The 16,167-nt window shown below is 38.7% G+C and overlaps 3 protein-coding genes across 3 annotated transcripts; all 3 read right to left on the reverse strand.

Annotated features, from left to right (window-relative positions):
• Positions 1-298: 298 nt before the first annotated feature.
• Positions 299-5,176, reverse strand: LOC122400771 (kinesin-like protein Klp61F). The gene is made up of 17 exons (XM_043402410.1): positions 5,048-5,176; positions 4,649-4,796; positions 4,416-4,565; positions 4,148-4,308; positions 3,898-4,047; positions 3,545-3,781; positions 3,086-3,461; positions 2,747-3,018; positions 2,493-2,632; positions 2,294-2,412; positions 1,886-2,227; positions 1,579-1,806; positions 1,327-1,506; positions 1,045-1,267; positions 856-977; positions 545-788; positions 299-475 (listed from the first exon to the last, which is right to left on the reverse strand). Exons 1-17 carry the CDS (start codon positions 5,110-5,112, stop codon positions 465-467), a joined length of 3,168 nt encoding a protein of 1,055 aa, XP_043258345.1. The 5' UTR covers positions 5,113-5,176; the 3' UTR covers positions 299-464.
• Positions 5,177-6,368: 1,192 nt separating this feature from the next.
• Positions 6,369-7,706, reverse strand: LOC122400877 (tigger transposable element-derived protein 2-like). Its single transcript, XM_043402612.1, has one exon. The coding sequence runs from the start codon at positions 7,572-7,574 to the stop codon at positions 6,369-6,371; it is 1,206 nt and encodes a 401-aa protein (XP_043258547.1). The 5' UTR covers positions 7,575-7,706.
• A 4,590-nt stretch (positions 7,707-12,296) lies between these two features.
• On the reverse strand, positions 12,297-14,624 carry LOC122400788 (jerky protein homolog-like). Its single transcript, XM_043402451.1, has one exon. It carries the CDS (start codon positions 14,300-14,302, stop codon positions 12,791-12,793), a length of 1,512 nt encoding a protein of 503 aa, XP_043258386.1. The 5' UTR covers positions 14,303-14,624; the 3' UTR covers positions 12,297-12,790.
• Between the last annotated feature and the right edge of the window lie 1,543 nt (positions 14,625-16,167).

Here is a 16,167-nt window from a genome sequence, read left to right on the forward strand (position 1 = left end):
GTTATTTTTTTTTCTATGCAATGGCAAGGTTATCGGGCACGATTGCACGTAATTATACTGTACTAATCACCAATTGCTGCGAGCAATTAATTTCAGCAATAGAATAAACTAAATCACGATTAATTCCGACCATATCTTCATCCCTGTAATCGATTAATACTCCATTTTGCTTGTAAGTGTATTAAACTTTTTTATCATTTATTAAGAAACGCATGTATAACATTTATTATTCACGATCTTATTCTATTTACAAAATTTGTTCAAATTGAATTACTCATGGACTTTACCCAGTGTTATAAAGATATTAATCGATAAATTCTTCGTTCCTGTAATGTAAACACAGTTTAGAATTACGAGGATTGACGATATTTACTTTGATCGAAGTAAATAATGCTGTAAAGCTCGGCATCCTGGCATCGAAGACACCTTATATTGCAGTAAATCGTAGGAATTTATTATTCTCCTCACTTTCGTTCTGCAAGACAGATGTATGATTATTATTAGCGTATAGACACGTATCGTATAATTTCACTTAAATTCGTACCTCTGTGCGAACTTCTAGATACGGATGAAACGCGAGATTGGCAAAATATCGAAGAATTATTGAACGTCGATGTGATAGTTTCATCAGGAGAATCGAGAGGATTGTACAAATTCAGATGTGACGATTCGTCACCGTTCGAAGCAGATGCAGCGCATATTGTATTATCGAGCGAAGTAACATCGAATATACTAGTCGAATTAGCAAGATCTTTCATTGTCATGTCAGCGTCCATGTATGTGTCACTCTATCCATGCATTTAAGAAAAGTAACAAAATATTCGAACATGGATAACATGTATTATGATTACTTACATCGCTTTCGAATGTTTCATCGAATTTCCTGGCTTCCCTAAATCTCTGAAGAATTCGTTCGTGCGGTGATGTTACCGTAAATTGACGAGGATAAGAAAATTCTTTCTTGGCGGGCGTTGTTCCTGAAAATCAGCAAAGTGAACGAATATAATTTTACGCTATTTTGTGCTTTGCATACGATATTATTACCTGTTGGAACATCATGCTGTATCTCGACGTCAAAGAACTTATTAATTTCATCCGTTGCTGTACGCAATTGTTCGATATTTCTATTACAACATGTAGTTGATTCTGCAATTAAATTGTCCAATTTACAAGATATATCTTCGGAAGTATTAGAAGCTTTAACTTCATCGTATTGCAGATCGCCTACATGATTTTTATTCGCATCTAAAACTATTTTATTTGCATTCTGAAAATATAAAATGTTAATTTTTCATCAATAGGGTACAAATTTTTTTTTAAGTTTACCTCTAATAAGAAAAGTGCTTCGTTTTTATCTTCGTTTATTTTTTGTTGTATTTCCTCAGTATTGTGTTCAATAAGGTTCTTATAGTGCTTCAGTACATTACAGCTTGTATTTATGTTTGATTTCAATTCATTTACCAGACTCTTTCCTTGCTCTTTAGTACTGTTCGCTAATTCCTCGTTCTATCATGAAATATAGTGTAAAATATTATAAACGGCGTAATCAATTCGTCATAGTTGAAATTGCACCTTTACCTTTTCTGCTTCGATAACAGCATCAGTTCTAATCTCATCCAAATAATCTTGTATCTCTTCTCTGAAACTGTTTCTCATTTTCACGCTGGTATTGCAAGTGTTCGTTGTACGTTCGTAAACTTTGTTGCAAATTTCGCCGATATAGTCACATTTACCACCTACAAGGGCGCGATATTCTTCTTGGCTTTTATTTAGAAGATTGAACTGGGTCGATACGTCTTCCATCATCTAAAACACAATACGCCCCGAATATCTTTAAAACTGCACCAATGAAAACGTTAAATTTAAGCGCGACAATTTCTTGTACCTTTGCAAACGAACGCTGCGTTTCTGTCAATTCTTGCATTCTACAAACATCTTCCGCGTTTCTTTCAATGTCCTTTATACTTTTAGTTATACGCCCGCAAGCTTCCAATTCACGCTGACACACAGCATCTATCATTTCATTTAACTTGGTCGAGATTTCGTTTATTTTTGACAATAAGTTATTTTTTAAAAGCTGCAACTTCTCAGCGATTTCGTTTTCAATTATGCCGTTCAGATCTTGCGTGGATTTCACGACTACGGAATTTAAGAAGTCATTCTCATGTTCTACCGCATCAACTGTACCTTTCATTTCGCATTTTATCCAATTCTGATCATTCGAGGACTGAAATATTAAAGGCATATGTTGAGAATAAAAATATTGTTTTAGTAAGATGTATTAAATACATACGAGCTCATTTATATTTGTTACTAAATTATTGGTCATTGTTGAATATCGATCGGTAAGATTTGTTGAACATTGCTGTGCCCCTGTATTAATATTTTTGTATCTCGTAACAGTTTCCGTGCCTAATAAATACGGTAAATCGATGTAAAAATGTGAATCAATCTTCGCAAGAAATCGTATCTTACGTTAGAATTTCTATTACCTATACCAGTTTTCATGTATGTACAAAACTGTTCTACGTTTTCCCCGTATTCACAAATATCTCTTTCAGCGTTTTGCATGGATTCGCAAATATTGTTTCTGAACTGTTCGCCAAGAATTTCAAACGTCTCTTCTGCCTTGCTAAAAAAGAACGAATCGTAGGAGGGGGTGGAATTTATTTTCTCTAAATGAATCCAATAGAAAATCGAGATATATCGATTATAGTCGATGTCGATCTCCTCACAGTTCACTTACGTTTTGCGTTCAATTTTATCGTGCAATTTCTGAGAATCTGCAGTTGCTGTATCTGCAACATTCAACAGAGATTGACCTTGAGACAGTAAAGCTTGTTCTGTACTAACATGTTTCTCTAGTAAATATTTGTTTTCGTCCCGTTCTTGTGCGACTACTTTTAACTGCTGATGCGTGGATTCCAGAGCATTTGTAGTACCGTCCAACTTTACTTTTACTTCGTGCAACTCTTCCATTCGAGTAAGAATTTCTACCTTAAGGTCGTTATATATTTTCTGAAAAAAGATAACACGAAAAGTGATAATACAGTAACATCGATGAACAGCTAATAATGAAATCTACCTCCTTGTCTTCCATCACTTTTTCCAGTGCTTTTATTTGATTATTTTTCTCTTCTATCTCTTTGGTCTGCTGGGAAAGTAACGTCTGCATTTCATTGTAATTTTCGTTCGGAACATAAATGCCGGTTTTATCGCGCGTCGCTAATAAATCTCGTCGTAATCTTTCGATTTCTGCTGTATATTGATTGATAAATTCTTTCTTTGAAAGCTTTTGATTTACTTCAGGACGATTTGTAATATTTTTTGCGCGGTGTGCATAATCTAACGTCGACAGAGTTTCTTCGAGATTGATACTAGCGGGGGATACGGTTGCAATAATCGATGTTTTTGTGCGACCACCCAATGACTCTTGTAATAATCTGGTGAGTTTGGACTCTCTGCGTGTCACAAGAGATATAGAACGGTAATAGATTAGAATACTCTTTCCGCGGAGTAAGACAAGAATATTTATTTTTATTACCTATAAGGTACATGAGGTGCACCTTCAACAAGAGCTGTTATGACTCTTCCAAGAGTTAATAAAGATTGATTAACGCAACCAGCTTCCCTTGCTCTCTTATCAATGGAACCAGACCTTCCAATATTCTCACTGCCTGCAAGATCCACCAAATTTAGTTTTCCCGTTTTTAAAACCTCTTCCCCGTCAATGGTATTCTCTTTCATGTGTACAGTAATGGAAAATACTGTATGAGATCGGCTAAAATCATTTCCATAAACATTATGCTAGTAATAATAACAGTATGTTTAGATATTAGAAACATACAGTAAATGCATGAAAATTGCATTAAATCAATGAATAATTAAAATAACAACCTAGAGTTAGCATTCATCAATGTTGCAGCAGTTTGCCTCCTCAGTAATCCCATTTCGAGAAATTTATGAACTTCGCTTTTACTATTTATTGTCACTTCTTCCAATCCGTGAATAATTACTGCACCTTTTCTCGATGTATCTTCATATAATCTATTCAAGACATTCTTATTCAAATATATTTTATATAAATTTATTAAATAAAATAGTAAATCTCGTAATATACATCGTTTGTATGTTTTACACTATATACCTTATTTTAGATCCATCGTCATTGGCTGACAGAAGATCAAATAATTCTTCGTTATAAAGTTCTAAAAAGCTAACTCTGATTGTATGTTCCGGCGCTTGTAGTAATTGTAACTCGTCGAATATATGACTCAACGAACGTGGAATCATACCAGCAGTCGAATCCTGCACATTACAATGTTCCATACAAATTTTAAATCTTGTTCCCTCGACTTTACAATTGACACACCCGATAAATTAAGACCATTTTTTTATACAAACGAGAATCTTACGCTTTTCCAATGCAAAGTAGGATTTGTATTTATTCCTTCCATTGTGAAAGTTTTTCCTGTACCGGTTTGCCCATATGCGAATACCGTACAATTATAGCCAGCCAAAACTTGTTCCAATAATGGGCTAACAACAGCCTTATACACATCCACCTATCAATTAAAATTAAGAAAAAATATATAGGAGTACTTGCTTGCTTAATATACATAGTATTTACTCGCTAAAAAGGTAATACCTGCTTTGAAGAAGGTCCGAATACATTGTCAAATTTGAATTTCTTTGAATACTTTTCTTTCGGACGTTCATGTATTATTATCTCCTTATCATTGGGTACTTCTACTATAGTTGTAGATTTATTAGTTTGTTCAAGACTACTTATTGGTCTGTTAGATAGGAAAAGATCAACAATGATTTAAGGGCGGCAAATTATTAATAACAGTGGTCGCCTGCTTTTCATACAGAAGAAAAGTTCATTGTATCTATTAAATCTTTATTTATATGTAAATTAATATGTACGTATGTCATATACAAATGTACGTAACAAAATTTATAATAAATCACTTTGTGCGTTGTTAACAGTATGACAGACGAAACAAACTGGTTTAGAAAATGAAATTAATTGTTATTTACTCACCTAATACGAACAAATACTTGTATGTGTTGAGATTTACTCTTTTTCCCAGTTCGTGTAACGTTCATGTTTAACTTTATGATATTCCGACGATAAAACCTATAAATCTATTTATCGGAAACGTCTGTGTTTCTGTCAGTTAAAAACTGCTACAAAATCATCCGTTGGAATTTGAATAAAGAAAACTTTGAAATGTAGTTCTGGGAATAGCCAATAGATGCCTCATGTACGCGCAGTTTGCAATGAACGTAAATCAAGCTAGTTTGCATGAAATCATTTTGGTAACGAAAAAGCTTGTTCAGTAATTGGTAAACTGATTCTGTATTACTACAGTGACCAGTTTACATGATTTTCTGACGTTACGTTTAAAACACACCGTGTCAGTCAATGCGCATTCCGACCGCGCAGAATTCTTGTCCCGCGCAAAATTAGCCAATAGAAGACAATAAAAGGCGCGAAAATCCATGTCGATTGTGGCATCTACTACCTTTACTTTCCAACTGAAACGTGCTGATTTAACCTACTTTGGATTTGTTCGAACCAGCTACAAGTTAAAGCAGGGAAATATTAATTATACATCGTTATATCGATAATATCTGAGTCACGAATGAGGTACAGCAGTGGTTCTTAATCTGTGATCTACAGATCTCAAGAGGGCACATAGAAATGTTAGCTATTGGACTAAAACAAATCTTTTATCATTATGCTTTGTAGCTTTTTGAAGTGTAGAAGTTGACGCCTTTGGAAAGTTTTATAGGTCGCGCGTGAAAATCGGAAGTTTCTCAAGAAGTGACGGATATGAATCTGATATAGAGGTTTGCCATCTACGAACATTAACTGGGCAAATACAGAAGGTAAGATAACTAAATTTGTACTTATAGATCCTATGCTATAGGGCCTACAGTTCCCCAAATTTGATATGGGATCTAAAGCCAATCATGGTAAGATTAGGGTGTAGTCAGAATTTTGTTTAGTAAAGGACAAAAATGCTAGACTAATAATTAAATTACTAATTCCTTATTCTTTAATACAATATCAAATAATTAAACAATGATCGACATGATATCAAATGCTTACGATTCTCGTTTTCTTTTATATTACAATTACATCAAACTTTCATTTATTAGAATAAATTTACTTTCAAAGAAAGTTTAATTCAAAATTGATTTATTTACAAATAACTAGGGAAGTATCCCGTTTGCTCCACTCTAGCTACGCCATTGTTATTTATGTCCAGGCAATTTGTCGAGAGAAATACTTTCGTCCTTATTCTCTTACAATTTATGGCAGTAAAATGTGTCTGTTCGAATGTACCGTAATCGCTTTATCGTTGCACCAGGTCGTAATAATCTTTTACTACGCGCGCGTGTAACTTAACAAAATCGGACTGTCTCGTGGACCACAGGGTCAACCGTGCGATCATTCGATCGATTTCGTCCTCGTCTCGTTCCAGAGTCGCCGTTTTGTCGCGACAGTCTTCCGAATCGAAGTCACTTGGATCGCGCTCGGCTCTCTCGCAGATGAACAGCCATTTCTGAACTTGCTTGTCAGAAATCGCCTCGTTCAAAATCGTTCTCATCGCGTCCTTGATCGCGGTAATATCCGCTTTCTCGTAACTTTCTTTGCCTTGTCCTTCCCCAGCTTCTTCCTCCACCGTTGTACCGAATCCCACTAATCTTTTCCACGAATTGTAGATCTCGACCTGCGTGACGTCCGTCCAGGCCTCGCTCACCAAGTCGATGCAGTCCTTAACGTCGTAATCCGTATAAAATTCCGCCACGCCGCCCGGAAAATCCAAGATCCGACTCAGCACGCGACGACGGAAGGACACCTTCACGTTTTTTATTATCCCCTGTTGCATCGGGTGTAGATTCGACGACGTGTCCAGCGGAAGGTATATGATTTCGAAGTTGTTCTCTTCCGTGTCTCTGCCACGCGGCAAAGTGTGAGCTTTGCACTTGTCCACCAAGAGCAACACCTTACCTTGAATACCATTTTCCATCTGATATTTTCTAACCGCCGGTTTGAAGTACTCTTCCAGCCAATCGGCGAACAGGCTCTGGTCTATCCAAGCATTCTTCCGCGCCTTGAAGATTACAGGCAAACGATCCCTGCAATGCTTCAACGCTTCTGGTGTCTCGTACCTATGGATGAAGAGCGGCGGCAGCTTGTGCGTTCCAATCGCGTTTGCGCACAAGGCCACGGTGACTCGATTCTTTTTGATCCTCTTTCCGTATACTCTCCTCGCCGTGGCGTACATCACAGTTTTTCGTGGAAGTGCCTTCCACACCAGGCCCGTTTCGTCCATGCTGTATACGTTCTGCAGCTCTATGCTTTTGTCCTCGAGACGCTGCAGGAAGGAGTGGGTAAACTTTTTCGTCAATTTCGTGTCGAGTTTTGCGTCGCCGTTGTAATCGCGGAACGTGAAACCATAACGGTGCTTGAACCGACATAGCCAGCCGTAGGAGGCTTGGAACGTCGATGGGCCGCCAAATTCCTTGTGCAGTTCCATCGCCTTCTCTTGGATCATAGTACTGGAGACGCCATCGTCGACTTCTTTGTGCTCCTGGTACCATTTATAGAGTCGAGTTTCTAATTCGTCCAGGAGGGACTTCCGGAATCTCTTTTTACCTTTGTCCACCGGTTTCTGCGACCGTCTTCGTATCTGATCCTCCTGGTTCTTGATACGTCGTATGGATACAACGCTGTTGCCGTAATCCTTGGCCAATTGTCTCATCGAAACACCATCCTCCAATTGCCGCAAGACGTCCAGTCGCTGCTGCAGCGACAGGCAAACTCGCGTCCTTTTCTGTCCAGGCAACATCGCTTCAGCTACACGTGATTTTGTAGTTAATGAAAAATCGTAGCTTTGCGTGACAAAGTAGTACGAGTACTTTCAATACTAAATACACTTTAGAGTCCGGTACACGGATCCTCCGCGAATCAATACAGTGAACGTTGGATATATGCCCGAACTGATCTACAGCATAAATGCCCGATGCTCATCCCCACCACTGAGGGGAGATTCCCCTTGACACGCCGCAATGCTCGACCGCCAAGGAGGACCTCCTTCTCTTTTACTCGCTGTCCTTTTCTACGTTCGAATTAGAATCGATCCATCTGCTCCATAAACGCCTGGCTTGGGCTTCCAATTTTTCGGGCATACATCCAACCTTTGCTGCACGCGTTTCTTGCTAATCGTAAGAAAGCATCGAACGTAATCCAAGGGCCATGCACTCGTTTTACCAATCGGCCAGTAGAATTCCAGAACCACCCGGATATCTGATGGCGGATGTGTCCCCCCGCCGCTTGCTCCATTTAGTCTGCGCAGGCGGCACTTTTGTCCATGCACGGTCACCTACCGACAGGCGAGAAAGTAAACGTACCCGTTCGACCGAGGTATTCAGTGACGAAAATTTCAGTTTTTGTCGCTACAATCGTCCCTATGCACGTAAGTCCAAGGAAAGCACTACGAAGAACCCGTTATAAATACAGAGCACCGTAATTCCTCGTTTTACGATCTAATTTTTGCACTGGCTGTAAGACTCTGAATCCCCCCTCCCCCCTCCCCCTCTTCCTGTGTTACATTTATCAGCTCGAGCAACCGGTATCTTATTTGGATTATTGTTTATTATACTATTGTGTTCAGTTAAAAAGAGCGTATCTCAAGTGACTGGTTCTTTAGATTTTACATTTAAATTTTCTTTTAATTATTTGTAATGATTAAAGTAAGTTTATTTTGTTATAAAATAGAAAGGTATTTCCAGACGAGACTGAATTTCTTTCTGCTATTTTTTTTTTTAATAATATTCTATCACAAATAGTTTTAGGTACAACGCATTAAATTAGAAAAATTTCAGGGGTCTAACATTAACAGGATTCCTAAAATGGGTCTTTAAAATTGGAATTGAGGTCCTGTTTGGACTCATTTTCATTAAAATTAATTGATGTATGAACTATATAAAATAGAGCATTAAATTGTGCATACAGCAAGCGAATAACAATTCGTTTGACTTGAGCTAGTATTTATTCAGGCGATATCACCGAGCTGCCGAGTCGCCTTTATATTTTGCTGAATATCAGCAGTAGACGGTCGAAGAAAAGGACAACGAGTGAGAGGGAATGAGAGACAAACCTCGTCGGTATCTAACGTAATTCATTGTTACTTATTTCATCTTATGTCGTCTGTCATGCTTGCCTGGCTTCGAGGGGGATCTTACTCCCCCCATTCCCAGTTAGTGGGAATAGCGATAACCTTACAACGAATGGAATCTAGCTACCTAACAACGGAGACGTATTGTACATATAGTGTTTGGCACGCCCACACGCTTTCTGCATAGTTTTTAGGCTTCAACCACGAGGAATAAGATACGTAGACGGATTAAATTTCCAGTTACCGAACGTACAGTGCTCGACAAAAGTATGGGTGCAGCATGCACTCACAATCAGTCAAACGAACTTCCGTACATTGACTTTTTTCTAACTTCTTGTGAAATTCTATTATAGACTTTATATAATGATATTTCTCTGATTATTAATAGACCAGAGAAAGGCTTAAATTAGAATTAATAAAAAGAAAAAAGAAAGTATATTGTATTTTAGACAAATTTCTACAGTTGTGGAGAATCGGTTCCAAGAGACCTCTAGAGTGCACCAAAAAAATTACTGACTTTAATGTTACTAGACGTATTTAGTGACTTTACATAATTTTTCCTTAAAGTTGTGTGATATCAATTTCAATTAAATGTCTATTAAATTTCTATTAAATGAACAATAAATAAGTTATATTTTGTAATTTGCAATAATTATTAAATGGAAGCACTGCCATTGGTTTTCTGCAATACTGACCAAAGAGATACGATGGGCCAATGAGATTCTGTCGTGCTCATGTGGTTTCGTTTATTCGTGTACTCGAAAAATGTATATTTACGATTGAATTGCAATAGTCTACGTTTTATCTATATTAAGAATCCGAAAAATATTCTATGTTTAATTCATCTTATCAATCAGCTTCAGTAATTATTGTATTTGTCGTAACAACTGAATACAATATTTCAGTGCCAGTTTGGTTCCCGCGTAAAACGAAATACACACTCCGTCACGTTTGAGATCGATTCAGATTTCTATCGTTCGAATTAAGAAATTGTCGCTAGATTTGACACCGAAATAATAAGAGGACTCGCAAACCTAGAGATGTGCAACACATTCTTTCATAGAGTTTTGTATCTTTGCTGTGCCACTGCCGCTATACATATCGATAAAAACAACGTACGTATCGTTCTTCCACGAGAAGAAGGCACAGTGTGTTTACATCCCCACTCTTGCTGCAGTCCGCTGATTGGCTGTCACCGATCTTCGTCACCGTTTTCGACCAATACCTGCGAGTCAGCGGACTGCAACAGGAATGGGGATGTAAACACGCTGTGCTTTCTTCTCGTGGAAGAATAACTATTTCTTAAATTGATAAAATAGTAACAATGAATACGATGGTACTATTTTACGTATTCTGAACGAAAAAATCCGCTACTAAAGTAACCAAATGAGTCACAGTTAAGGTCTTGAAATATTTATTAGACGATAAAATTAAATGTCGCTTGTTGCATTTTTATTTTGCAGTAGTCGTACGCTTCTAGACTGAATGTTTTCGATTATCAAACACTATGCGTATCCGATTAATTCAGGTCTTGAAAAGGTTTCGAAAACAGTTGTTTTAAACCGTGATATAAGAGTTTTCTAGCCCTAGTATTTACATGCACGTGAAATAGGGATCTCTGTTAAAAATAGCTGCAGCGAGGTCGTGTTTAGACTCATTTTTATCGGGAATATCTTACTACTTCATTGATAATAATCTCATACTGATGTAACGAAAAATACAGCAAATTTTATATCGCGATGGTGGTCGACACATCGATAGACGGGCGGTATCTCTTTGATGTCTCGACCACTCGCTCGCTGTTGCTTTTTTCTCGCTCATTCTCAGTGCATCCCATTCTCTTTCTTCGTCGAACGGTTTACGCATGGCTGGGTCTCGTCTCGAAATAGAATTCGTTGTCGGACCCTACATTGGAGGTATCTGGCGTACCCGATTCTTCGCCTCGAAGCGAAGGACTACTGTAATAATAATTCTACTGCATCGTAAAACTAACATTCGAGAATCGTATATAGCTCGTTGATATTTTAAACTCGGTAATTTTAATAGAATCGCACTCTTCGCGTAACGAAACGTTCGAAAAAATCTCATTTCGTTTTAATCGTAAAAATGTTAATAACGACCTAATAATTATTATTCTGCAAAAATAGCCGTCGATTTATTATGATATGTACATATATGAATGTATACAAAATTTTTGACCGATCAGTTATTCCAACTATTAAAGGAAATTTCCATAGCTCAATCGGAGGTATTAGCATGACGGATGTTCAGCTTTATAGCGTATTCATAGTCGGTGAAGTATTTAATGAAAAGTTTCCTCACGATTAGATCGGGGATTTCTTTCTGTGAGGAGCTGATAAAGCATCCGCTTATGGCGATATTCCCATAACGCCGGATGTTATAGAATTATTAGAATCGTCAAAAACAAGTGAACCCTGGGAAAAATTTTAATGGGAGATTCTAGAGACCAAAATAAGACGAAAATCAAGAATATCAATTTGTTAATGGAGGCTTCGTTAAAAAGTTATTAACGTTTAAAGTTCCGCCCGTATTGAATTTTTTTCTCAAAAATGTGCAGGATTTCGGGGTTATGTCTGTTCACCAAAAATGATTGCAATTGACCCCCGCAACCGAAAATAATTTTTCCAGAACAATTTGAGATTTTTTAATTTCAGTGAAAAATTACACACCTTCTCGAATTTTTTTCTAGAAAGTGGGTAAGATTTCGGGGGTACGCCTATTGACCAAAAATTATTGCAATTGACCCCTGCAGTCAAAAATATTTTTTTTGGAACGATTTGAAATTTTTGAATTTAAAATTGATATTCTTGATTGTCGTCTTATTTTGGTCTCTAGAATCTCCCATTAAAATTTTTCCCATAGGTGGCCGAACACCCTGTATAGATAGAACCTGTTTATTACAGAATAAAATTATTTTTAAATAAAGGAACATAGTCGTTTTTACCTAGAAGTAAGATATAAAAATAAAAAGAAACATAAAATAGTTCATTTTTTCAATTTTGTTTGTAAGAACAGTATCTAATATAAAAGAAAATGAAAAAGAAATAATAACAAAATAAATCATTGTTGTCGATAAATTCGAAGAATTCTTTACTGCGTATATACAGGGGTTTAACGTCGCACGTTGGACCTATTTTAGCGATCAAATAATGTAAAATCATACATAAAGTTTATGTAAACATATTTGATCTCATTTTCGAGTTATACTCATTAATAATATACAGTTGTTCACTTTTACAGGAAATACTCGAAATTTTTCGGCCAAATACAAATCTGCGGATGTTGTGTCAAAGAGTTCATCCGCATAACAAATATGCCAGGTACTTATTATCTCGGATCTCTTAAAAATCTCACGATAGTCAAGTAAATTTTAACAACAGTAAACAAATATTTCTTTGAACGACGACATTGGTACTTAATAGATTAGGTACTGATTGTTCAAATTTAACACTAAAAGTTTTAATTACAAAATTCACGCCCACGACACGATTGTGCAAATGTATTTCGTTTGCTCTCGTTCTCTCATAGTTTCTATTGATAAAGTGTGTTCGTTCTAATGCATCGCGATAATTTTATCGTTGCACCAGATCGTAATAGTCTTTCACCAGACGCGCGTGCAACTTAACGAACTCGGATTGCCTTTCAGACCACAGGATCAGTTTCGAAATCGTTCGATCGATTTCGTCCTCGTCTCTATGGAGGATCGTTTTTTTATCGGGGCAGTCTTCTTCCTCGAGTTCGGAGTCGTCCGGATCGCGTTCGGCTTTCTCGCAGATCGACAGCCATTTCTCGACTTCCTTGTCGGAAACCGCCTCGTTCACGATCGTTTTTATTATATTCTTCATCACGATAATATCCGAATCGTCGGAGGGCTGTTCGCTGTCCTGCACTTCCACCGGTTCCTCTCCTATAATCGCAGTAAATCCCGCTAATTTTTTCCACGAATTGTAGATGTCGATCTGCGTCACGTCTCTCCAGGCTTCGCCGACCAGGTCTATGCAGTCCTTCACGTCGTAATCCGCGTAGAATTCCGCCACTCCGCCTGGAAAGTCCAAGATCCGACTCAGTATGCGACGACGAAAGGACAACTTCATGCTTTTTATTATTCCCTGTCTCATTGGATGCAGATTCGACGACGTGTCTGTCGGGAGATACTCAACGCTGACGTTATCGTCGTCCAATTGCGTTTGCGGTGGCAACGTGTGGGCTCTACATTGGTCTATCAGCAGCAACACCTTTCCACGAGTATCAGTTTCCAGTTGGTGTTTTCTGACTGCTGGTTTGAAGTGCTTCTCCAGCCAATCGACGAACAGGTTCCGGTCCACCCTAGCATTTTTCTGTGCCTTGAAAATTACAGGCAAACGATCCCTACAATGCCTAAGGGGTTTCGGTGTCTCGCACCTGTGGATGAAGAGCGGTGGTAGCTTGTGGGTTCCAATCGCATTTGCGCACAGCCCCACGGTGACTAGATTCTTTTTAATTCTTTTCCCGTAGACTCTCCTCGCCAGAGGATGCATCAGTGTCTTTCGAGGAAGAGCTTTCCACGCCAGGCCCGTTTCGTCCATGCTGTAGACGTTCTGCAGCTCTATGCCTTCCTCCTTCAGACGCTGCAGAAAGCAGTGGGTTATATTCTGCGCGATCCTCGAGTCAACGTTTGCGTTCTCGGTGCTGTAATCGCGGAAGCTGATGCTTCGACGTTGTTTGAACCGCCATACCCAGCCTTGCGAGGCATGGAACGTCGGTGGACCGCCAAACTCCTTGTTCAGTTCCACCGCCTTCTCCTGAAGCATAATGTTCGTGACACCATCGTCGATCGCTTTCTGCTCTTGGTACCACTCGAACAACCGATCTTCCAACTCTTTCAACGGCGGTTTACGAAACCTCTTCTTATCTTTGTCCCTCGGGGTCTGCAACCGACTGTGTATCTGGAGTTCCTGTTTCTTGATGCGCCGTATGGTCGAATCGCTGATCTTGTACTCTGTGGCCAACTGAGTCATCGAAACGCCATCGTTCAATTGTCGCAGAATGTCAAGCCGCTGCTGTAGCGACAGGCAAACGCGCGATTTTTTCCGACCAGCCAACATCGTGCAACGACGCGCGCATTTCCACGGCCACGTGACCTCGAAAGTTGTTCACAGCACCGGCAACCGATAATCAAGAATCGTAGCTTCTCAGAGATTCCGAACCCTTTTGCTATTGCGTACACCTTACAGTTTAGCACACGAATCTTCCGCGAATCCGTACACACCGAATCGTCGTAAGAAAACATCGAACGTCGTGGTTTCCGGACGACCAGAGCGCTCCGTGCACGTTTCAACAACCTGCCGGTAAGGAATCGGCCAGTAGAATTCCAGTACTACCCGGATATCTGACGGCGAAAGCATCCCCACCGCTTGTTGTGTTCAATCCGCGCAGGCTATCCTTTGCCCATGCGCGATCGGCTGCCAACTGATGAGAAACAGAACGGACACGCTTCAATGATTCCGTCCAACGACGTGAAAATAACAATTTTAACATTTCGATCGTTCGTTAGCAGGCAAATCCAAAGTAAAACGGGACGAAGAGTTCGTCGTAAACGCGCGGCGCAGTAATTCCTCGTTTCACGATTGAATTTTTGCGCTGCGTTCAGGAGCCGGAATCCCCCTCCCTCGCCGTGGATTATGTTTTATCGGCTCGAGCGGCCTGCAGCTGTGGGAATAAGAACCGCCTGGCCGAACTTCGAAGGAATGCTGCGCGCGCATCTGTGTCCAACGCAAACCGAAAACATTTCTATTTCTCAGCGCATCTTCAATGTAGTGTTATCGATAGGTTGGCGAGGTTTTCCCGCTGAAAATAAACCCGAACACAACTATATTCAGCCTATTCTTTCGGTTACGTGCTTCAAAATATTTCAGAAGTGATTCTTTGATCATTAAAGAAGGTTAATATTTTACTTATTCTTGATAGCTATGAAATAGTTATTTGTCAAGTAGTCCTTGTAATTTAAATTATTTTCTACGTCAGTATTTTTGATTATTTTGTGAAATATGTACAAAATATTATTTCACGGTCGTTCATATACTTAAGAGCGTTTGTTATCGCTTTGAAGTTTGGGCTACAAGGGATGAGACACGCGGGTCGAATTTCGAACTATCGAATGTACAGTATTGGACGAAAGTTTTAGCGTAGCATAGACTTTAGGATACGAGAATATAGACATACAGAATAATCCGAATAGAGATGCATTATCTACTAAAAATTATTTGTTTGTTTACCTGAAGAGGTGTCCATAGAGAGCCGAAACATTGTACAACATACACTTCGAATGAATAGAAAGTACCCAAGATTTTTTTATTCTAATCTCGAGGATAGAAGATTGCTCGAATATCAAATAAACTTGGATGTTATCCGGTTATTAACTGCCTCCATTAATTTTCAAACGAATCCTAGTGACCCAATTTTGAATCACGATTAAAGTCTAACAAAAAAGAAATTATATTTAATTCGAATAATTTTGGATGCAAAAGAAAATAATTTATTATTTGCTAGCGAATAGTTGTCTTGTATTGGTTATTCAAAATCAAATTTACTCGGCCATGGTAGAAAGTGGTAGCGATGGTTAAAGAGAAAATGCAACGCAAATACACTAGTCCTTCGCTTCAAGACTGGAGTTCCTCCCCGGCATCAAGGCGCAGAATCATCCCCACTATTATCTTTTTTCTTCGGCACGAGAGATATCGACTCGACTCGAACGGCTGCCCAGATCGTTCTTTGACATGCGCCTCATTGAATTTCAACCCCCAATGCAGTGTTTCTCAAACTTCACCTTTCCGTAGTCTCCCACAATAACGAAAAGGTTTTGGGCAGACCTACTGCAATAGAATTAAATTCTCATCTTTTTAATATAATTTAAACCCGCCTTTAAAAAAAATAAATGTATATTGCAAATTTTTCAATGAAAATAAATCCA

The sequence above is a fragment of the Colletes gigas genome, unplaced genomic scaffold, assembly GCF_013123115.1.
Source record: "Colletes gigas isolate AHSC1104 unplaced genomic scaffold, ASM1312311v1 Colletes_gigas_Sc00020, whole genome shotgun sequence".
In the NCBI taxonomy this organism is placed as follows: domain Eukaryota; kingdom Metazoa; phylum Arthropoda; class Insecta; order Hymenoptera; family Colletidae; genus Colletes; species Colletes gigas.